Source organism: Gossypium hirsutum, chromosome A07, assembly GCF_007990345.1.
Source record: "Gossypium hirsutum isolate 1008001.06 chromosome A07, Gossypium_hirsutum_v2.1, whole genome shotgun sequence".
Taxonomy (NCBI): Eukaryota; Viridiplantae; Streptophyta; class Magnoliopsida; order Malvales; family Malvaceae; genus Gossypium; species Gossypium hirsutum.
The window spans coordinates 12,952,786-12,975,781 of record NC_053430.1 but is presented as its reverse complement, the minus strand read 5'-3'; the positions used below and the strand labels follow the sequence as shown (position 1 = coordinate 12,975,781).

General features: G+C 30.5%; 3 protein-coding genes across 3 annotated transcripts; 2 read left to right on the top strand and 1 right to left on the bottom strand.

Annotated features, from left to right (window-relative positions):
- The first annotated feature begins 4,026 nt into the window (after positions 1–4,026).
- Positions 4,027–9,287, top strand: LOC107937309 (condensin complex subunit 2). Its single transcript, XM_016870173.2, has 13 exons — positions 4,027–4,417; positions 4,638–4,739; positions 5,276–5,393; positions 6,018–6,088; positions 6,158–6,218; positions 6,297–6,497; positions 6,588–6,871; positions 6,962–7,106; positions 7,202–7,455; positions 7,551–7,614; positions 7,854–7,990; positions 8,217–8,327; positions 8,712–9,287. The coding sequence occupies exons 1-13, from the start codon at positions 4,160–4,162 to the stop codon at positions 8,898–8,900; spliced, it is 1,995 nt and encodes a 664-aa protein (XP_016725662.2). The 5' UTR covers positions 4,027–4,159; the 3' UTR covers positions 8,901–9,287.
- A 203-nt stretch (positions 9,288–9,490) lies between these two features.
- Positions 9,491–11,628, bottom strand: LOC107937310 (uncharacterized). The gene is made up of 3 exons (XM_016870174.2): positions 11,165–11,628; positions 10,814–10,837; positions 9,491–10,089 (listed from the first exon to the last, which is right to left on the bottom strand). The coding sequence occupies exons 1-3, from the start codon at positions 11,355–11,357 to the stop codon at positions 9,764–9,766; spliced, it is 543 nt and encodes a 180-aa protein (XP_016725663.1). The 5' UTR covers positions 11,358–11,628; the 3' UTR covers positions 9,491–9,763.
- A 992-nt stretch (positions 11,629–12,620) lies between these two features.
- LOC107937312 (serine-aspartate repeat-containing protein F) lies at positions 12,621–16,231 on the top strand. The gene is made up of 4 exons (XM_016870177.2): positions 12,621–13,052; positions 13,176–13,842; positions 13,936–14,938; positions 16,004–16,231. Exons 1-4 carry the CDS (start codon positions 12,750–12,752, stop codon positions 16,146–16,148), a joined length of 2,118 nt encoding a protein of 705 aa, XP_016725666.1. The 5' UTR covers positions 12,621–12,749; the 3' UTR covers positions 16,149–16,231.
- Positions 16,232–22,996: the final 6,765 nt, after the last annotated feature.

Genomic DNA, 22,996 nt, shown 5'->3' with positions numbered 1-22,996 from the left:
TCCCCATCATGTGTTTATATAACATGTACAAATCATATCCATGTATTTCAAGTATATACCTATAATAATTCGTCTCGAATTCATATTACCTCATGTCAGAACTTTGCCCATTGAATCATTCAAAATATCGATGGATACACAAGTAGTACACATGAATTGTACAAATCTATAATCCGTCAATTCATATACAGGTATGCCCATACAAGCATGTAATCGGGAAGCTCTTTTGAGCCATATAACGGGAAGCTCATGTGAGCCATATAACGGAAGCTCTGAAGAGCCATCAATCGGGAAGCTCATGCGAGTCAATATCAAGAAGCTCATGAGAGCCATGTAACAGGATGCTTATAAGAGCTAAATAACAAGATTCTCTTGTGAGCTATGGTGTGTCTGTAACACATGTAGGACCACAACCAATCGAGAACCCTTAATGACAATGTCATTTGTATCCATCGAATTTCTTAGATTCAAACTGGATTTGATACATGTCAGATATCTTTGGATATGTGATCAATATTTATACATTTCATAAACATACCATTCAATTTAACATGTAAACATATAATTTAGTTACACGAACTTACCTCGACAAGTGTTCGTATACACAAAACTTACTAATCCGATACTTTCTCTTTTCCTCGATCTAACTCCATATTGTGTCTATCCGAATCTATACGAATGAATTTAAATCAATTTAATACAATTCATATTCAATTCAATCCAATACACATATTTAGAAAAATTACTATTTTGCCCCTATACTTTCGATTAATTATGATTTCATCCCTGGGCTTGGAAAATGAAATTCATACAATTTAATCTTATTCCAAGCCTAGCCGGTTTTCATATGTCACAATAGCAGCCCATGTTTTTCATAAAATTTAGAATTTTTCCATGAATTTTCCATCTTTTCAATTTAGCCCCTAAATCATGATTTCATCAAAATTCTCTTTACAGAAGTTGTTTATGTATCAACAACCTTTCATTTTTTACCATAAAAATTCATAATTAAACTATACTCATCCATGGAAAAACCCTAATACTTTAATAGTTTTACAAATTAATCCCTGAGATAGCTAGATTAAGCTATTACAATTTCGGAAACATAAAAATCATTAAAAACGGGACAAAAATACATACCTAATTAAGCAAAATAAGCTTGCTTGAACTTAAGTTTCTACGGCTAAGGTTTCTATGTTTTATTTTAGGAAAGATGATGAAAAATGATGATATTTTGTTATTTATTTCTTTTATCATTATTATTTTATCATTTTTCCAATTTAACTATTTACTTAATTAGATTTTCCAATGATGAATAATCATCATTATCTACTAACTCCTCTAAATAGTCTATTTGCCATATAAGGACCTCCAATTTTGAATTCTATAGCTATTTGGTACCTTTAGCTACTGGAATTCAATTTTTTCACTTTATGCAATTTGGTCCTTTTCATCAAATTAAACATGTAATCGGTAAAATTTTCTTAAAAATTTTTTTATACGATATTCCTATTATGCTATAGACCATAAAATAATATTAAAATAAATTTTTCTTCCGACCTCGGATTTGTGGTCCCCAAACCACTGTTCCGATTTCACTGAAAATAGGTTGTTACAGGACGTGTACCCGAGTGGCCTATGGAACACGTGGAATTTCCTGCAAGTTCCTTAGGTGCATACGAGGTAAGACTATGACCTTTCCTAGGTCCCCGCGAGCTAGGTCTGTAACGTTATCTTGCAAGCTGGTTCTGTGAGTTGTACCTGCGATCTTGCCATATGAGCTTGCACAAGGTTCCTGCAAGTTGGGTCTATTGCCTTACTTTGTGATCTGGTTCGCATTGTTGTCCTTTCGTGGTTGGGTCATGGGTCGGAGACTCGAATCTTTTCTAGGGTTCGGGTCTTAGGTTATTGATGTATAACAATTATAATCATCAATCTTATTATGCTTTGTAGTGTTTAATTCTTATTACAGTTGCTGATAGAGTCTTAAGCTCCGTTTGTTGCACTATAAAATGATTTATGGAAAATGTTTTATACATTTTCCCGTGTTTGTTTCATAGAAAACAACTTGGTCAACAAAAAATGATTTACAGGTCAATGAAAAATAAGCCCTTTTTTTGTAAAATGACTTGTCCTTTTGAAAAGCATAAGTTATTTTTTGAAAAAGAACTCTTTTATGGGTAATTTTATTTTTATATAAAATTTATGTTAAATAAAGCTTAATATTATTATATTGATAATAAAATTTATTTTTATTTTTAAAATATCTAAATTTATTAATACATTATTATAAATTATTATAATTTAAAATATTATTAAACATACATATTTAATTATTTATATTTAATCATTTAATAAATTATTAATATAATTTATTATTTTAATAATAAATTTTAAAAAATAATAATCTTAAATAATAATCTTCACATATTATTGAAAATATTCAATATTAATATTTTAATAATAAATATTTATTACAATTATAGATATATTAATAATAAATGTTTTGTATTTTCAAAATAATAATAATAAATGTTTTGTAGTATAAAGGTTAAAATATGTCATAAGTCCACATACTCTTTACAAATTTGGAATTTAGTCCTTATACTTTTATTTTTAAGAATTTAGTTAGTCCCTATACTTTTATTTTCAAGAATTAATCCCTCTACTTTTCAAATTTGAGAATCAAGTCCAAATGTTAAGTCAATTTTGTTGATGACACATTTTTAAATAAAAATACTCACTTAGTAGTCATATAACTAAAAAATGACATTGTAATGAACATGAATTTAACAAAATAATTTTAATATATGCAAAAACAATGTAAAATATAAGTTTATATATATAAAATAAACTTAATTAAATAATGAAAAGATAATAAAATCTCAAATGTATGTTTATTTAATTGGAAATAGCTTTTATGAAAATATGCCAAACAACATAAAATATTTTACACAGGTTCATCCAAACACCAAAAATATTAGTTTTCCTGAAAAGTAAGTCATTTTTTAGAAATCATTTTTCAGAAGCAATTTTTAATGAAACAAACGAAGTCTTAGCTCAATTGACATCAGCATTGTTGCCAGTGCAAGGGGTTGTGGATTCGAGTGCGTTGAAGCGCATCATTCTCCTATTTAAAGGTTAGGGAGGATTATAGGTAGTTCTAAGTATTGTAATAAAATATATTACAATTTATAATCATTAAGGGTTTGTTTGTTTGGAAGGAAAATATTTTCCGGAAAAGGTTTTCAAGCTTTTCCGTTGTTTGTTTGGTTGAAAATATTTTCCCAAGGGAAAATCAATTACAAAACACGAGAAAAAGAACCCTTAATTTTGGAAAATGTCTTACCGTTTCTAATTCAGTAAGACATTTTCAGGAAAATTAGAAGAACACAGATTTTCTTCTATTTCAATTCCACCATTAAAAATGACCATTTCTTCTCTTCTCTTCTATTCCCCTTTCTTCTTTCTTCTTTGTTTCCGCTGCGAAAGTGTACCTTCAAATAAAGGTATCTCCTGTATCTCCCAAGTTCAAATTTTTTATTCAAACTTCCATGCCTTTTTGTTTATCTTCTGTAGTTACTTATTCATGTAGAGTTTGCAGAAAGTTTCGTGTTCTAGCTCGTTTTTCTACTTCATGTGCTTTAAATAAAATTTTATTATTTTTAATTAAAAATTTTATTATTTTTAATTAAAATTTATTGGATATAAAAGTTAAAAGATATAAAAATAACTAATAAAGGGTCAAATTTGTTGTTTTATTTAAAATCCATTTAATAAATGAACTTTAAGGATGAGTAAATTTTGACTTTCAATATTTTCTAAAAATATCGACACATTTAAAATGCTACTTTTAAATCAAACCATATCGTGCGGTACTACCTTAGTAGAGAGCTTAATGTAATGTAAATAACGGTCTTGATTCATTGATTCTGACATCGCACGCAACGTAGAACCACACCGTAAAATTGTCCATCACCCTTTCAGATTCAAACCATAAATTGGAGGGAAAAAGAAAAGAAGATATAAAATAAATTATTTTATCGATAAAGAAAGAGAGAAGAAAAAACTCTTTCTTTATTGTTTTTCTTTTTTCGCCTAATTTCAAATACAGAATCTCTAAACCAGGCTCCGGTGAACCGTTGAAGAAGAAAAGCCAATGGCCGAAGCACTAAGCCCTAACCCTAGGCCAAGGATCCCTATGGCTGTTCGCATCCAATCCCCCACAAGTCCCTTCTTCTTAGGCTCTAATGACGACAAACTCGAGCGTGCGCAGGCTCGAGCCGCACGAGCCGCAGCCATCCGCCGTAAGCCCGTAACTCCCCTTGCTCAGCCGCCTACTGATCCCGACCCTTGCCTCGCTAAAGACCAGATTCTCGAGTTGTTCCAAAATTGCATCAAATTGGCCAGTGAAAATGTATCTAATTTCCGTTCTCTCTCTCTCCCACAAAATTTTTTATAGGAAGATGAGGGTTCTTTTTTTTTTGAGATTTAAGTAAATACATTTTAAATCTGTGCTTTCTTTTCTTTTTTTTTTTTTTTGAAATCAAGAAAATTGTAAGTGATGGCGGTTGAATTGTTCCGATGTCGTTGTATTTGTATTTAATTTATTTTCTCTTTTTCTTTTTTGGGTGCAGAAAATTAATCAAAAGAATACTTGGGAGCTGAATTTAATAGATCATCTTCGCGATATTATCAAGGTTGAAGGAGAAAATGATGTGGAGACGAACTTTCAAAAGGTTTGTTTATAGAATAACTATATTAGGTGGTTTAGACTAGAGTAAAGAATGTTGCATCGTTGTTGCTTATTTATTGGAGAAGGCACTTTCTTTTAGTTACGGATAATGTTATAGCAATCCTAACAAATTAAATTGATGCTAATACTGAAAGTCTGAAACAATAAGTTTTTTGAGATATGTTGTTTTTTTATCCATTTCCAATGCAAATGTTGAGCTGAAGCCGTTGGTTATACTAGACTTGGCAACACCTGTATCATATTAACATTGTATTTTGTCGTTTCATAATTGTATTTACGCTATTTTATATTTTTATGAATTTCGATACATTAATAATTTGTATAGATTTAGAGATATTTCTGTATTCATGTCCTGCCTAATATTGACGAGTCAGCTCATAACTGAGAAAGCCAAAATTGTTAGAAATGTTTGGACAAAAACTGTCAAACAAATCATGGATTGACTGATTGATAATGTTTGATAATGTTGTCATCGTTTCTCCATGTTTAATGATTGAGTTACATTTTAATTTTGTACAGGCCAGTTGTACTCTGGAAGCTGGTGTTAAGATTTACTCATTGAGGGTGGATTCGGTTCATTCAGAGGCATACAAGGTTCTGGGTGGGATAAACAGAGCAGGTCATGAAAATGAGCAAGGTTAGGTTTCTTTTAAGCTGATAGCTACCTTATTTCTCTCCGTCACTGTTTGTATGTCTGATGATATTTATCAATGTAAGCTCTTTATTGCATTTGCTTGTCATCAGATTAGCTTCTCGGTTTTCCAAACCTATTAAATAAAGGAATAACCCATGCTAAGGGCATAATGTTCTCTATTGCACAGCATGACATGCAAGAGGCTGTACAAAGGCATGCTATTGTTGAAGATTTTAGTGTTGTTGGAATTGTTGTTGATAAACTCTATATGCTATGGTTATAAACTATGTAGCAGATAGCAGATAGCAAATAAATAGACACAGTTAATCCAACTATGCTATCTAAAACATTCATTTACTTCAAGGTTTCTAATTCCCTCTGTTTCATCTAGTTCAGGTCTGATTGACCAGAAAAGGAAAATCTACTTTAAGTCTAACATAATGATGAAAGGTTATATAATGATTACATAAGATTGGATTCGAACCAACCTCAACTGATGCAGATTAATTATTAAGCTTTTTCATGGAAAGTATGAATAGGTTATGGTCAGAATTTTCTCATCTTTTGACGTGCTTAGCTTTATCCTGCAAGATTTTAGCTAAATGTGATGTTATGTTGCAATGCCAGATTCTCTGAGAGAGGATAACAATGCTGAAACCGCACAGAAAGTCAATGCAAAGAAAGAGACGGAGAAAAAGGTTTGTGGTCTTGGAATTTAAAGAAGTTATTAACTCAAACTATACATTAAGGGTTGTCTATGTATGCAGATGTCACCTTTATCAACTTTGGAATCTTCTTTTGAGGCTCTTAATGTAAAGAAATTTGATGGTAATCAAATATACCAACAATGTTGATTCCAGAATAAGTCACAAGCTTTGATTATAACACCATCTTTTTTGTTTTCAGTGGCCTTTGCAGTGGATCCTCTATATCATCAAACATCTGCACAATTTGATGAAGGTGGAGCCAAAGGTCTTTTGTTGAACAATCTTGGTGTTTATGCTGGATGTAGGGTTCTCTTTGATTCATTTGAAGTGCCAGGAAAGGAAATTCCTTGCTCGCATCAATACGATGTATCTGAAACAATTGATCTATCTTTTGCTGAAGGTATGCTCTTGGTTTTCCTTGGTGTGTTTTGACATCTTTATTTGAGAAAAGTGGGTTTGTTATTACCGTCATTCTTTGATCTATTTACAGAATACATTGAGCGTATGATATCGAACATGCAAGCAAAAGATGAGATTTCACCGACTCTCAAGAACATAGTCAATCAATTTGATGAAGATAACAGAAGGCCACTGGATAACTTTTCCTGCAGTCAAAGATCAGAAGACCAAGCTGATACTACAAATAATGAAAATGAGTTTAGTGGTGTTGCATTTGAGAGTTTTGAAACTGATGGTTTTGATCATGATGACCAGCCAAGCATTGTTGATGAGGAATTTAATGGAGTGGAGCCAACTTTTACGAGTTATCAGGAGGTTCAACATATTTCCTTCTCTTAATAGTTTGCATTGGTTAAGAATAGAATTGTGTGCTTTTCATTCATAGATTGTTATTGAAATCCACAGGATACAGAGCAACTTTCTTTCAACAATCCTGATGCAGATGACAAATTTGAAGAGGTTGATGAATATTTGTTTTTGAGCTTGGGGTTTCCTTTGAAACAAAATGCTTGGGCTGGTCCTGATCATTGGAAATATCGAAAAACTAAAGGTACATGTCATGGAGCTTGTGGCAAGTTCTGTATTTTATCAACATTTTTACCTTTCATAGTTCAATAACATAATTTTGAGCGTCGAATACCATAGGTTCCGAGGATGTCCCTAATGAAGAAAATACAGTAGCGTCAACAAAGAAAGCCAGAAATAAAAAACAAACTGAGCCCGATATTGATTTCACAAAAGCCTTGGATGATGAATTGCTAGACATATTTGCTCCTCCCAAAAATCTGAAATCATTACTGCTACCTTCTAACAGAGCACCTTGTAATACAAAGCTTCCTGAAGATTGCCACTATCAACCTGAGGATCTTGTGAAATTGTTTCTTTTACCCAATGTGATGGTAATGTTTGTCCACAAGTTTACTACTAAAATCTGACTTGTTTAATGTTCTTCTCATTATTTGACTTGGTTTTAATTAGAGACATTCTTTTGCAGTGCCTTGGCAGGAGGAGGCGAAGGAAGTTGTCAGATAATTCTCTCATTGATACTTCTCAAATAGGTAGTGTTTTTCTTGAATGTTTAGCAGCCAAGCAGTCTAGTAATGCATACTCAGAATTTTTTCCTTGCTTTTTCAAAATGTTCATGTTAATGGTTACGTTTTGTTTTGTTTTTAATAGATTATTACACATTGCCTTGCGGCTTGCGGCCAGAAAAAAAAAAGGGATCTTGATAAAATGTAAAACATTTACTGATATGCTATGGTGTAGTTTTTATCTTCAAACCTTACTTGATTTTCAGATGAATCAAGGGAACAGTCCGATGATTATGGTCCACAGCCATCCTGGGATGAACAAAGTGCATTTGGTGGTTTTGACAATGAAGTTGATCATAGCGATGTTGATGACTCCGGCATGCTTGTTTCTCAGCCTCGACAGGTTGTTCATTTAGCCTTTATTTATGGGTTTCTCCATGCTAGCCCTTGATGGTGCCTTCTAGAGTGAAACAAGTAGCTGTAGGGACTGTATTTTTTATTTTTAGTAATTACAACCTCAACTACTGCTTTGAGGGTTTAGATAATAGGCCCTGAATTATCTCATACATTAAATGTGTAGTTCATTGCTAGTTTTTTTATGGTTCTCATTTTTCTTATCTCATTTTCAGGTTAGTAAAATTGAAGTTCAGTATGATAAGACCTCTAAACAAGTCGATGTTCAAGCTTTGAAAGAAACTCTTTGGGACCATATGCAACAATCTCCTGAAACATCATTTCAGGTATCAATTTTCTTTACCTTTTTGTAACATTGTTTTAATTACAAAGGATAGTCATCTTACTATCGTTATATTCCTTACATGCTAAGCAGTTAGAATCTCCCCGAATTGGCTTTGCCTGCAACTGGAGGCAGTCAAATTCATCTGTGTTATTTGCACCATTGGCAGTGCAAACACTGGAAAAACTGATAATGAAATGAGTACTTGTCTCATTCCTTAGAAAATTGATTTCTTTCACCGACTGTTACCCGCATTGATGTTTTCGGATTCGATTGACAGTTGGTCATTAAATGAGAACAGGAGGCACTCTCCGCATTTTTATCGTGTTGGAAAATAACTTTCCAGCCCTGAAGAATTCTAACTTTCAACATGTTTTCTTTTGTAAAGAGCCCTGAAGAAACATCATTCAAGCATCTCTTGGCAAGCTTTCCTGCTGATTGCAAAGCTGCTGCAACAACCGAGGAAATCTCCCCTCATCTGTGTTTCATATGCTTGCTACATTTGGCCAATGAGCATGGACTGCGCATCCATGGTCGCCCCGACATGGATGATCTCGGTATACAAATTCCTCACTAAGGTAAGCACATTACTGAGTCGATTTCAGATCATCTCTCAAAACTATTACTGCTTGTAAAATAATACTTGTTTAAATCCAGTAGCTCAGCAACAACTGAGTTGCTGGGGCTTCTGAAAGTGTTGTAACCCTGATTTTGTTCATACTTCTAAGTAGAGTTGCTTAAAATCTTTGATGCTCTGTACCTCACGATCCGAATATTCTTTCAAAACAATGTTGATTTTGCTACATAATGATTTATATCTAGCACTGATGGGAGGGTTTTGCCTATTGTTGGAAGGCACTTTAACTACATGAAATTTGATATAATTGCTATATAATGGTAAAAGTACTACAGAGGTCCCTCTCTACTCAATAAATGATCAAATTAGTCCCTGTATGTTAAAAAACTAATTTACTCCTTGATCTAATGTGTAGGGATTAATTAACCTATTTTTTGAATAGAGAAGACAAAATGCAATCTGGCTCCTAGCATGGGACCTACATGGTACTTTACCCTATATAACTCATGATTGTGATTAATGTATATTATGATTATGCATTGGAAAGTAGTGTTCAAGAAAATTTCCAATAGAACTATAAACAAGTTTTGTAGTCCAACTTTTCTTTTCTCCATAAGAAGAATCACAATAATTTTTAAGAGTCTTACAGGAGTGCCGAAAGAATTAAAAATGATCTTACAAGAGCAACAACTCACCGAGAACACGAACAGGTTTGGGCCTTTTTAATGGATGATGATGTTTGGCTCCATAGAAAACAAGGGTAACTATACTTAAAGACTACCTATAGGATTAACTCTGGAATTCTTGTTTGAAATTCTTTTACGAGGCAATGACAGATCATTTAGACAGCTTGAATTTTTACCTTACGAGTCTGTATGAGATTTGGCAACCCCTTCTCTCCACCCTTTTTGACGAGCTCGTGTTTCCCACATTGCTGTCAATTTCTTCTGAGCTACCAGTGCTGCTTCAGCTTTCTCCCTTGCTTCTTCACATGTTTCCATACCTGAATTGCACTTGTCTGCTTCCTTTTGGTACTGTGATGCTATCTTCTTAGCCTCGAGTAATGCCATGTCGGCCCGTCTCTGACTTTCCAAAGCTTCAGCTTCTCTTAGCTTCAGTTCCTCCGTTAAAAGTTCTGCGGAGTTCTTTTCAGTATCCTCGGTCACTTCCGGGTCGTGCTTTGCACAATCTGCAGAATATTTAAATTCAACCTTTAATTCACTGACCATATAAAAGAATCTAAATGGACTAATATCACCCTAGAATAAATCGTTTACTTCGTAGTTCATACATTTCTTTAATTAGCACAAGAAAACGATAATCTCAGAAAACATAGCAGCACCACAAATCGATCATATATAGAGCAATGTTGCCTTTGCATTCAATCACATCAAAGGAAAAAAAATGCAAGTGGCAAGAAATTTGATGTTCATTTAAGAAAAGCTTTCAACTTAAAACTTATGAATTAAAAAACAAAACAGCTACGTGAGAGTTTGCCCTTGAAATGGGGTCTGATTAGGATGGAAATGAGATATTGGTGCTAATAAGTTATTCAAGTTCAACTTCAGAAAAAACTAAGAACTCAATTTGGTAATTATCAAGCTGAACTTGAGTTATCATCAATGAAATCAAATTTGAGCTAGTAATGCTTAGAGCTCTTATCGAGCTAAGAGCTTAATCGAGCTCAAATTTGGACTTGAGTACGAAAATTGATAATCAAACTTAATTATATCTCAAGCAGAGTGCTTGAGCTAAATGTTCAATCAAGTTCAAGCCGAATATCAAACTTTTAACTTTGAATCAAACTTGAGATCGATTTGGCTTGATTACACCCCTAGGTCCGACTCAGTTTGACTTCAACCTAAGCCCTTGTGGCTATATATATATCCATCATATAGAAAGTGGAAACTAACCTGCAAAGGAAGCATTGCTCAGTCCTGCACAAATTAAAGACAGAAATCACAAAATTAGCATAGATTTGGACCAATAAAAAAAAGAAAATAAACAATAAAATTGCAGAGCAAGTAACACGATGAATGCTAATACAAAACCAATAGTGTGTTAAGTTAAAAAGATCTTTCCTTCGATAAAATATTCTTTAAGAAAAATTGATTTCAGATCGACCAAACTACGTTGTTATACTACCATGGGTGTAAATTTCGAGCTTGGGAAATTGATGAAATCCAAGATAAGTCAAATAAAAATTGAAAGGAAGAAAAAAAATGGTTGAAGAGACGAGATCGAACCCAGATCTGGAAATATACCTTCAGGGAGTGTGAGAAGTGGCTGAGAAGAACAATCACAAAGACACGGTGGGCAAGTGTTGGAAGTACGGCTGACGGCAGCCAAGCCTTCCATGAGATGCCAGTATAGTGGTGGACCAACTATGTAGCCGAATAAACATAGACCTAGTAAACCTAACCCCACCTTCACCGCTGCCGCATGGTTCATTGTCATCTCTTTTCTGAGAAAGGGACTCTGGTTTTTTTGGGTTCAGTGCGAAATTGAAATGGAGATAGATTTTGGTTAGCTTTTTTTGTATAGATTCAGAGATCGATTTGAGGTTAAGAAAAAAAAGTGGGGAAATGTCAAATCGAAAGTTGATTTGTTTTGAACTTCGATTACTAGTTATTATTCAACGATGTTTTGACAGTTGTTTTTGTTTTGAAGAGAGTACGAAACTGTTGTGGCTTAAACGCGTAGGGTCATGGCTGGCTTGGGCCGTGCACCGACAAGCCTGTCTTACGGTAAGTAAATACGGCCTTTACCTTGAATATTCGATCCCATTTACTCGAATTTCATCATAAAAAACAAATGTATAATAATTTATTTGATGTTTTAATTTTACAGATAAAATAATTTTAGTTTTTTATTATTTTTTTCTTTTAATCTTTAAACTAATTTTTTTTGTCAAAACATTTTGAAATGAATGAAAAAAATTAATGTTTATTAACTTTATTCACGTGATCGCGTATGTGTATATCATATAAACAATTAATTAAAAAATTTTAAACATTCTAATAAAAATTATAGAATATAATTAAATAAATTTTACAAATTTTATGTTTTTTAAATAATTTTAATAATTTTTAATAATTTTTAATTTTAAAAAATTAATTAATCATTTATGTGGCATACACGTGAATGTCACGTCAGTAAAAGGTAATAGATATTAACTTTTCCATCTATTTTAAAATGATTTGACAAACAACGTAAGTTCAACAATTAAAAAAAGTTAAATGAAGAGATAAAATTGTTTTTTTAAAGTTAAAGACTTAAATAAATCATTATGCCTATGTTGAACTTAAACCTAAGTATTGATACAAATGTGAAATTAATCGAATAAAAAACTTGAACTACCCTTAACTTTGAAATGATTAACAGATAAATGACGAGGATTTGATTTTTTAGAATCAAGACTAAGTTGATACAATGTATAAATATTAAAGGTTAAAATCATTATTATGTCAATATTAAAATTTATTATTGTTTGCCAGCAGATAATTGTAACAAAAAAAATAAACTTAAATAATTAAGTGATTATTTTGTATCTTTTCTAAAAAAAAATTTTAGTAATCCAATAAAATTAGACTAAAATTTAAAACATAAGATCCAACTCGAAATTGGGCCGTTCCTAGAAACCCCAATACAACCCCAAGACTAGGAAGAAAAAACCTGTTTAGAAAAACGACACCGTACTTTACGAACCAAATCTCCTGCACCACCGGTTCGTTATTCATCGGCTCACCGTTGAAATGAAAAAAAAAATCGATGCTGATGAGATCAGATATTACACAACAAAACTGAGAGAACTAGAAGATCGTTAAAAAAAAATTCAAAGAAAAAAAAATGGCTATTGAAATCCCTAAAGATTTAATAACCCAACTCCAGATCTCACTTCGCAAGCAAGCCAACGTACCTTCATATGATTCGACCGACCCATCGCTTCCCGGTCTCCCTTTGTTTCACTCGACCAGCGATTCACCTCGCCGCCGTTGCATCCACTGCAAATCTCGTCTCCTCCGAGGCTCCGATTCCATCCTTTGTATTTTCTGCGGCAAACGCCCCACCGAGACACCGCCTCCGCCGATCAAATTCCAGTCTACTTCTGGGTACCGATGGTTCCTTCACTCACTTAACTTGGATGGATCTGTAAGTCACTGTTTTCTGTTATTTTTTTATTTGTTTATGTAATTTAATTGTAATAGAATGATGGGTTTTATTGTTTTAGTTTTTTTGGATTTTCTTTTATTGGGTGAAATTTTGGTATTGTAGGAAAATGTGGGGGAGTCTTTAGATGGGGATGGAAAGGATAAAGGAAGTGGAGAGGAGTTTGCGTTATCTGATATTTTGGGATTAGAAATAAAGTGGAATGATGTGGAGTTTAAGGGATTTGAATCTGGTTTGAGAAAGAGTAATCCTTTGAATTTGGCTGGATTTGATGTTGAGGATGATTTTTTAGTTGAAAGAAAAGAGGGTTCTGCTTCAATTCCCTCGGAAGGGACATCGGCGGTAAAGAAAGGGACCGGTTTTACTGGAAGTAATGTCCATGAATCGCGTGGTGCTGTTTCTGGTTGGCAGGCTGAATTTCAGTCGGATGATCACGGTGCTATTAGCACCATGTCGTTTGATCCTTTTGCAAGTTCTTCGAAAGGTATTTCTTCCGACATTGATGATGCGGTTGTCGGGCAGGGTACGAATTTATTTGATGGAAAAGATAAAGGCAATCAAACTTCATCGGAATCCAAAACGACTGACTGGTTTCAAGGTGATTTGAAGAGTAATTTCACTTCGGGTGATCAAGCTCAAAGCAGCATCAGCAATACCCTTGGTGAAAGAACTATTAATGACGATGATGATTGGAATGATTTTACGGGTTCCACTAATGCACAAGGTTCTTCGGATCAGGATGCCGATGGCTTGAAGTCAATGAATGAAAAAGGTGGTGATTCTTTTTCTGGATTGGAGGCTGGCTCTGAATCTACTATTTTTGAAACTCACCATGAGGTATCCAAATCTTTTGATCATTTTGCAGGTTCTTCTGCCGATCTTTCTACTCACATGGATAGTGTCTTTGGAACAGGAGACTCGTTTCAGGGAAAACCAGTAGATAACACAACTTCATCCCACAGTAGTAATTGGTTTCAGGATGATCTATGGAGTAATTCCACCTCAAAGACGGTTCATCATACTGAGCAATTCGACAAGAATGTGGGTAATAAGGATGGTGAGATATTAGCAAATATAAATAGTGTAACCAATGATGAAGATTCGTTTGGAGCTTGGAATGATTTTAAAAGTTCGAGCATCCTGAATTCTTCAATAAGTTCTTCGAATGAACATGGCATCCATACTAGTACTACTGAAGAAAAGAATAGTGACCCCTTTTCGGGATGGGACACTGACTTCCAATCTGCTAATTCTAAAAATAATCGTGTGGGATCCATAGCATCTGATCCTTTTGTAGGTTCCTCACTTGGTCTATCTGATCACATTGATACGGTTTTTGCATCTGGAAATGATTTATTTGACATGAAAGCAAAAGATAGCTCCAACGCGTCTAATGCAAACAGCTGGCTTCAGGATGATCTATGGAGTAATTCGAGCTCAAAGTTAACTCATCAAGCTGAAAACTTGGGTGCAACTGGTGATATCATGGATTCCGGAAAAGCTAAGAGTGTTCATAATTCTTCCTCCATTGATGTTAACTGGTTTCCAGATGATCAATTGCTAACAGGCAACAAGAAGGCACCTGATGAAAAATCGATTGAGGAAACAGACAATTTGTTCAGTGATTGGTCTGATTTCAAAAGCTCAACAACTAAGCAAGATCCTCTCAGTGATTCTTCAAAACAAGCCATTACTATTGATGATAATAACGACTTGTCTGCCTGGAATGATTTTACTAGCTCAACTGGTGCAAAAGACCCTTTGAGTAATTCTTCAAAACAAACTGATTTGTTTTCAGGGGCATTCAGTAATCAAAATGGCTCAACCGACATCGATATCATCTGGCCTGAAGCTCCTATTTCAGCCAGGTACGTATGTTTACTCTGTCAGTTTCCTTCCTACAGAACTGAATATTTAAATTATCCTACTAACTGTTTTATGTCATTATCCTAAACTGAACATTCTATTTCATTGTGGTAATTACAAATGATTAGTTTTTGCTCAATTATTTTATGGTTATTTGGAATATTTGAGAGAATATATTGGGCAGAACAAACAATGCAAAACAGGTAGAACTCTAGAGAGTAACTAGAATGATTATTTTCACAAAGCCAAATTAGAAATAGACTCTGAGTATCTTGCTAAATGCTGATCTAACTTCTAGAAAAAAAAAAGGCTTTTAACTCTTGAACTATATTCCTTTTCTTGTACTTGAACTTTCATTTGTCTCATCTTATCCCAAAAATTATTTGCATCCAATAAGAATGTGTCACGTGTCAAGTTCCTATTGGCAACTTTTTATTTTTTGGTGTAAATTGAGACGAAAGTTATAGTTTCAAGTACCAAAGTTGGACAAGAAAAGTTTAGATATCAAGGTGAGAGAACGTGGATAATTTAGAGGCCAAATCGACACATAAACCAAGAATAAAAATTATGGATGTTGAAAATGGTTAGAGGACATGTTTTGTTAGATTTATATGGTGACTGGACTCCTATTTTTTCCAGGGATAAATATCAAATTTATACATGAACTATGGTTCAATATGTAATTTGAAACATGAATTTTGATTTTGGTGCAATTATATACATGAAATTTTGATTTCGATTCAATTGTACACATTTAAAAAAATGAATACATTCATTTATTTTCATACAAGATTAATATAATTGTTTGTGAATGTAATATATCAACATAAAATGGTGCTAATTCAATAATATTATTCGTGATTTGTGAAAATTAAATTAAATTAAAATTTCACATATAAAATTGCACCAAATCAAAGTTCATGTATGACAATGCACTTTGGATTAAAGTTCATGTACAGTTTTTATATTTATCCCTTTTTTTCTAAGGTACGGGGTGACGACTCCACAAATATGGGAAGATCTGAAAATCTGAGGAGATATCTCATATTTGCTTTCACATGTTTCAGGATGGCTGATGAAGATTTCTCCAATGCAACAACCGGAGGTTCAAAAGCTGATGAAATAGAGGTATTGATGTCACAAATGCATGATCTATCATTTATGTTGGAAACCAATCTTTCAGTACCTACTAAAGTAGATGAATGTAGCTAACTTTCTAAATGATTGGCAGCCATTTTTTTTGCCCCTCTCTCAAGTTTTATTATTATATTATTGGATCTTGGTTGTTTGCCTTGTATTGTAGCATTGATTGATCTACTTATCTGGTATTATTTCTTGTATCCTGTGGTGGTCGATTTTGCCTTCTGTTCAATCTGTTCTTCCTTAATTATTTAGTTGAATGTGTTGTGAAACAATTATTGAATTTTAAAATGTCTTTTTCTTCTTTTAGGATCTTGTAAAATTGTTTTTTCTGTAAATGTTTAATTATTTGTTGGATGTAAAATGCTTTTAGTTAATGATGGATTTGAAATTTTACATCCAAATTGCTTAGAACATGAATTGTTTAAAAAATTTAAAGTTTATAAAGCTAATTTAGTTTTCTACACTTTTTAGCAAATATTGTTTTTGGGTCTTTCAATTTCTTTTCTAGACTTTTTTGGTTCAGTTAAATTAGACCATGTTAGTTTAAATGTGTGTGGTTGACGGAATAACTAAATACTGATATGTGACGTGGTACAAGTATATCATGCTGACGTACAATGGCTAGTTTTTAACAATAGAAATGGATTGAATTTTAACAGAAAGATTGATTTATTTTTTGATTTAACGGATAATTTTTTCAGTTTTAATAGAGGAAAAAAATGCAATTCGATTCTTACTCCTAGTATAGGGGCTTTCATAGTACTTTTATAGAAATATGCATAAGCATATTAAAATGATATAACAAATATTAGATCATGATGTTCATATTTGCAATGTGTGTGAAAAATAAAATTATGTACTAAATATATATTTATTAAAAAATGATATAAAAATAAATGAGATTTTGATTGAAATGGTAGAGGAATTGAAGATCATGTCTTATGTGTATTCATTTTAAATATATAAAAATAAAAATAAAAAATACCTTTAAAGTAATATAATTTAATATGCAAAGTTATGGTATTTTAACTATTAATTAATTAAGTTGATGTGTAATTGATTCATGATATTAATTCAATCAATAGCTTAACATATGACAACATATGTTTTCTTTTAACTACATACGTAGTATCTTTTAAACGCATTGATATTATATCTATAATACATATTATTTTTAAGTTTTCAAGTTTGAATTTTATTATGTATTATGTGAATTTTTATTTGAGTTTAGATATATTTAAATTTTCATTTTTGTACTTAATATTATAATTGTAGCATTAATCCAAAAAAAAGTCAAATGTATAAAGTTAAAAACCAGGAGTACATTTTAAGAGAGTTTGGAAGCCCTCGACCTCATGGAAAACTTTTCATTTAGGCTCTTTATAATTTATAAAATTTTAAATTAGTAATGATAAAATTACATTAATCCCTTAAAAATGATAAAAAAATTGATTTAATCTTCTAAAATTTATAAAATATAAACTATTAAAATGATAAAATAAAAATATATAATTTAATTTTGGTTTCTCAAAAGATAGTTTTAACTTTACCCTGTTGAAAACATGCATGATATAAATGGATCATTTAACATGCATGATATAAATGGACCATTTACCGACTTTATATTAATTACGTATAATTTAAGTACAACTTTTCACATGGTTTTAAATTAATAATTTTTCAAGGTTTTTATTTTGATTTTTTTAAAGTTACAGTTATAAGTACAATATATATATATATGTATGTGTGTGTGTGTGGTGGATAAACTAGAATATAAAAATCAACTACGATGATAACATAACCCCCATTCGCATGTGGTGGAATTGAGTTCCACTCAGCCCAATTAATTATCGGGCAATATTATTTCACATTGCCTAAGTTTTTTTTTCTTTATTACTACAATTTATATGGTTAGTGAATTAAGTATTAATTTTTTTATATTTTAAATGAAATATATTATTTATCATTATATTTTAGAAAAATAAAAAATAATAATTTTTGTTACAAAAGACATCATAATTTTGAATTAAAAATAGATTGTATATATTTAAATTTAAATGCCAATTGATTGAATATCAAACATGAGGCAATTGATTCAAAGCTTGGTTTAAAACAATAATTAAATAAAAATAGAATAAATAGGTGAGCTGAAGTTAAATAGTCACATGTTGTTTTTCTTTAATAAAAAAACAAAATTGTTGGTTGTTGAATGTTGAATGTGAACCCAAATATGATGCGCGGCTCCTCCATCCATTTTCTGCATCTAATATATACTACTTTTATTAAATACACTTATCATTAAAAAATGGTATCATATAATTTTATTTAAAATTAAATTTCATTTATCTAATTTTAAAAAGTTACATAATAATTATTAACGTTTTAACTTCCGTTTAAAAAACTAACATTACATCTTAAATCAAAGGGTTAATAGTTAATTTAGTCTCCGAGTTATAGTTAAAAAATTATTTTGATATTTTCAAATTTTTCTTAAGAATCATTGTAATTTTATTTTTTTTTAAATGTAAGGATAAATAAAAAGAATCATATAAAAATCAATTGAAGCAAGAACAAAAAAAGATTTTTGTAGCTAACTTTTCCACATCTAATCTCATAAAAGATCACAATCTTTGAACTTTCATACAAAGAAAACCATTAAATACCTATTCACTTTGATCATACTTGTTTTTTAATTTACTTTGTGGTTTTATACTCTCTTCATTTTCATCTTTCTTTTTTTTTAAATGCAAATCAACGTCAACTCTATTCTTCCAATATCATTAAAAATAATATATATGTTTTATTTATAGCTAAAAGTAAAATCTTAACTTGAAATTTGAGAGAAGAAAAAGGTGTGTTTAGATTAGGAGAATAACACTTTGTATTATAAATTTTAAAAATTCAAAATTCTAAAACTAGAAGTTACTAAAAATCGCACTCAATTTAGTATTGAAGTTATAGAAAATAAATAATGGTTTTAGAAAAGTTGGGTACTTTGAATTATAAATTCAAAAATATATATCGAATTTTAAAAAATTGAAACTTATCAAAGAACCCAAACAGTATAATAGAACATTTTGGTATTCTCTACAATTTTAAAAACATAAAAATAATTTTTTTAACTATAACTTAAGGACCAAATTAACTATTAACCCATTGACTTAAGATGCAATATTATTTTTTTTAATGAAAGTTATAAACTGAGTGATAAAATTGTAATAATTTGATAACGTTAGTGACTATTATGTAACTTTTAAAAGTTGAGAACCGAAATGTAATTTTAAACAAAATTTAAAAATAATTAATATATTTTACCCTATAATTTTTTATCCCTAAACTAGGTCAATTTTGGTATTTATATTTTTTAAAGTCACAATTCAATTCAACCATGTGAATTGTTAGAGTTGAGTTGGGTTGTTTTCAGTTTTTTGAATTTTATGAACTAAGATAATTCAATTTAGTTCTCAGTTTTTCATATTAATTTTAGAGTGTGGGATTTTTTAATTTTATTTTGAAAAAAAGTTTTTTTAATGATTTTTAAATATTATTTGGTAAATTTTAAATATATTTTTTAAAATTTCAAGTAAATAAAAAACAATTAATATGTATATTTGAAAAAAAATGATATAGTATTTTAAATTATTTTCACTATTCTAAATATAAAATATTGATTTTACATAATAAAAATTTCCAAAATAATTATAAATTAATTCAGAATAAAATTTAATTGGGTTTGAGTAACCATGATTTTTTACATGCGAAAAAAACCCATCCACGTGTTTCTCGATTTTATTCTCTCACTCAACCTTCTAAATTACATACCATTAGATTCAAAGTTGTGCACTCGAATCAGAAAATTTTAATTTTGGGTATAAAAGCTCATTTAGAACTCTAAAAAAAATAGTATCTTTCCCTAAATCATGTGAAAATTTGGTGGTATCCAAGTCAAAGGGCAAGTAGAGCTCGACTCTTTAATATGAATTTTTTTTCGAATTTTAAATTAATAATAGTAAAATTTCACTTCAGTTTCTTAAAATAATAAAAAATTAATTTAATTTTTTTTAAATTATAAATACATATCGTAAAAATATACTCTCAAAAAAAGTTTTTTTAAACTTTGCTACTGTGTGGTATTTTGTTAAGAAAACAATTAGCCATAGCTGATGCTATACGATACCTAACACTTGTGTTTTTTACTATAAATTGAATCCACTTTTAATATAACATTTTATTCTAATAGGTTTGTTGTGAGACTGAGATGGATTTTAATTGTCAACCACCAATGAGTTCCCAACTCGGATTCTGTTCCCATTTTCATATACTTCTTTTGACTTCAATTGGAAAAGCTGAAGAAATTAAATAAAAATAGAAGCATACAAAGAAATTTTAAGACATCTTTTTTTTTTCTTTAACATACTTTAAATCTTAAATCCTAAATTTTTGTTTCGAAAAAAAAAAATCTTTCCTCTAAACTCAAAATATAATATGATCGCTAGACCCAAGAGCGAATCTAGATTTTTTTTAGGGAGTCAAAATTAAATTATAAAATCTTAAGATGTCAAATATATTTTTTTATCATACATTAAATTATGGTTTTATAATTTTTTTTAAAAGATTGAATAGAATTTCTTTTTTCATTATGGGAGTCAAAGCATAAATTTTCCCTATATTAATTTATAATTTGATCATTTTGGGGTCAAAACTCCTTCCCGCCTCTCTTGTATCCACCTCCAACTAAACCCTAAATTCTAGACTCAAAACTTGAGAAAACATTATAATTATAATTAATATGTCGTGTTGTCAAGCCCAATGCATTAAATATTATTAACTTATTTTGTGATGTAAACTTTTAATTTGATTCAATTCTGACAAGTACTGTTATGTATCGTTTTATGTGCATACACATATAATTATATTTGCCCAATATAGAAATAAATTAATATATTTATTTATTTGAATGTATATGATTAAATCAAAATTAAAATTTTATGTATACATTTGAACCACAATGAAAATTTTATATATACAATTACACTAAATCATGTATCAAATTGTAAATCTAATATGAAATATATATAATTAAATAACCAAGTAATTAATGTTTTAATCATAAAAATGACACAATAATATTACAATTCATGTTCACATTAAGAGAAAGAAATTAGAGAACATTAATTTCTATAATTTGGTCTAATTAAATGAATCACGTTTTTTTTTTTTCAAAATTGATATTTTTTCCACACCATTTCACTTTATACTCTTACTTCTCAACTTTTTATTAGTTTTCCTCTTTAAGTTTTCTTATAAACATTATTTGCCTTTTAGACCAAGGTTTCCTTTTTCAACTTTATGATATTTTTTGATTCATTCAAGAGAAATATTTAAAGTGTCATTTGTCAAAAATCGGTAGATCCTTGAATATATTTGGTACAGTTGAATAAAAAAATTGAAAACCAACTTAGATAGAGTTGTTTAGACGGTTAATGGATTGTAAGCTTAAAAATTACAATTTTCCAAAATCAAAGTTTATTTTTTATTTAATATATAATAAATTTTAATTTCATGACAAAAGTAATTACTTTATATTTAAAACAATGAAAACAATTTAAAAGTTCTTAAAGAATTATTGTTTTTAGAAATATTCATGAAAAATGCTATGAGATTTTGTAAAATAATATTCAACAACCATGAAATAAAGTTCATTTTGTCAAAATAAGTCTAAAATTCTAAAACAAAAAAAAAATAGTATAAAAAATCGAGAATCAAACTAAGTTGAAGCTAATTATGATGGACGATAAAAAAATTCAAAAAATTCGACCGAACCAAACTGATATCACCCTTAACGTCTGGTATTGTCTTTGGTGGGAGTTTTGCCTCTCGACTTTGCTGATAGCATAAGTGCTTGAAGAAACTACAAGTTCAATAGAGTAGGAACATCTCATTGGATGTCTAAAGAAGTGGATAGTACATGCACACATGTTACCTAGTAAAGAAATCTCAACATATGCTCTTAACGAGATTTGAACACTTGTCGAACAACATATAGAGCACTTAGCCCCAAATGATAATATATCAATAAACAAAACCCTTACTAAAGATAATACCATCTAATTAGAACAAAACTTCCAAGAATTTTCTCCAAGAGTTGGCCTTCCTCTAACACTTCCTTTTTATTTTTATATTTTAAAAGGAGCAAATGTTAATTTTATTTTTATTAATGCAATGAGAAGAATAAGTAGAAATGAAGAAGCAAAGTAAAAGGAAATGGTGGGTGGAGAGAAGGGACCAAAAGAAAGAGACTGTCTCTCTTTTTGACTTAAAGCTTCAAATAATGCGGCCGAAATTCCTTACATTTCACTAACTCTTGTATTTTTGTTCTTGTTTTAACTTATAATGGAATGCAACCAATATGCTTATTATTCACGTCTTCTAGATTACTTAAATTTGGATAATTAAGTTTTTTTTTTATAATATGTTTGAATAATTGTTATAAACACTTCAAAAACATTTTAATAATAATGTATTAATCAAGATGTTAAATATCAGTTTATATCTTTTAAAAATACGGTTCAAATTATTAAAAAAACAATAAGTAAAATCTAAGATGAAGCTAAAATAATATTTTTTAAGAATCATAAACATTGAATAATCTTATTTTTAAAAGGCATATTTATCATTGGGGGTACAAGGCTATTAGCCTATTGCCTACCCTCTTCTATAATATGTTAACACATATTTGCAATTTAATCCATGGAATTTAATTATGTTCTATATTATATTTGAAATCACGTTCAATATCCGAGCAAACTACTAAAATGAGTGTTGACACCATTTTTTTGGATGAAAACGTGGTCGACTTGGATTTTGAAAAAAAGAATGAAAACGGGAGTCGCCACCAATCTTTTTTTGATGAGGTG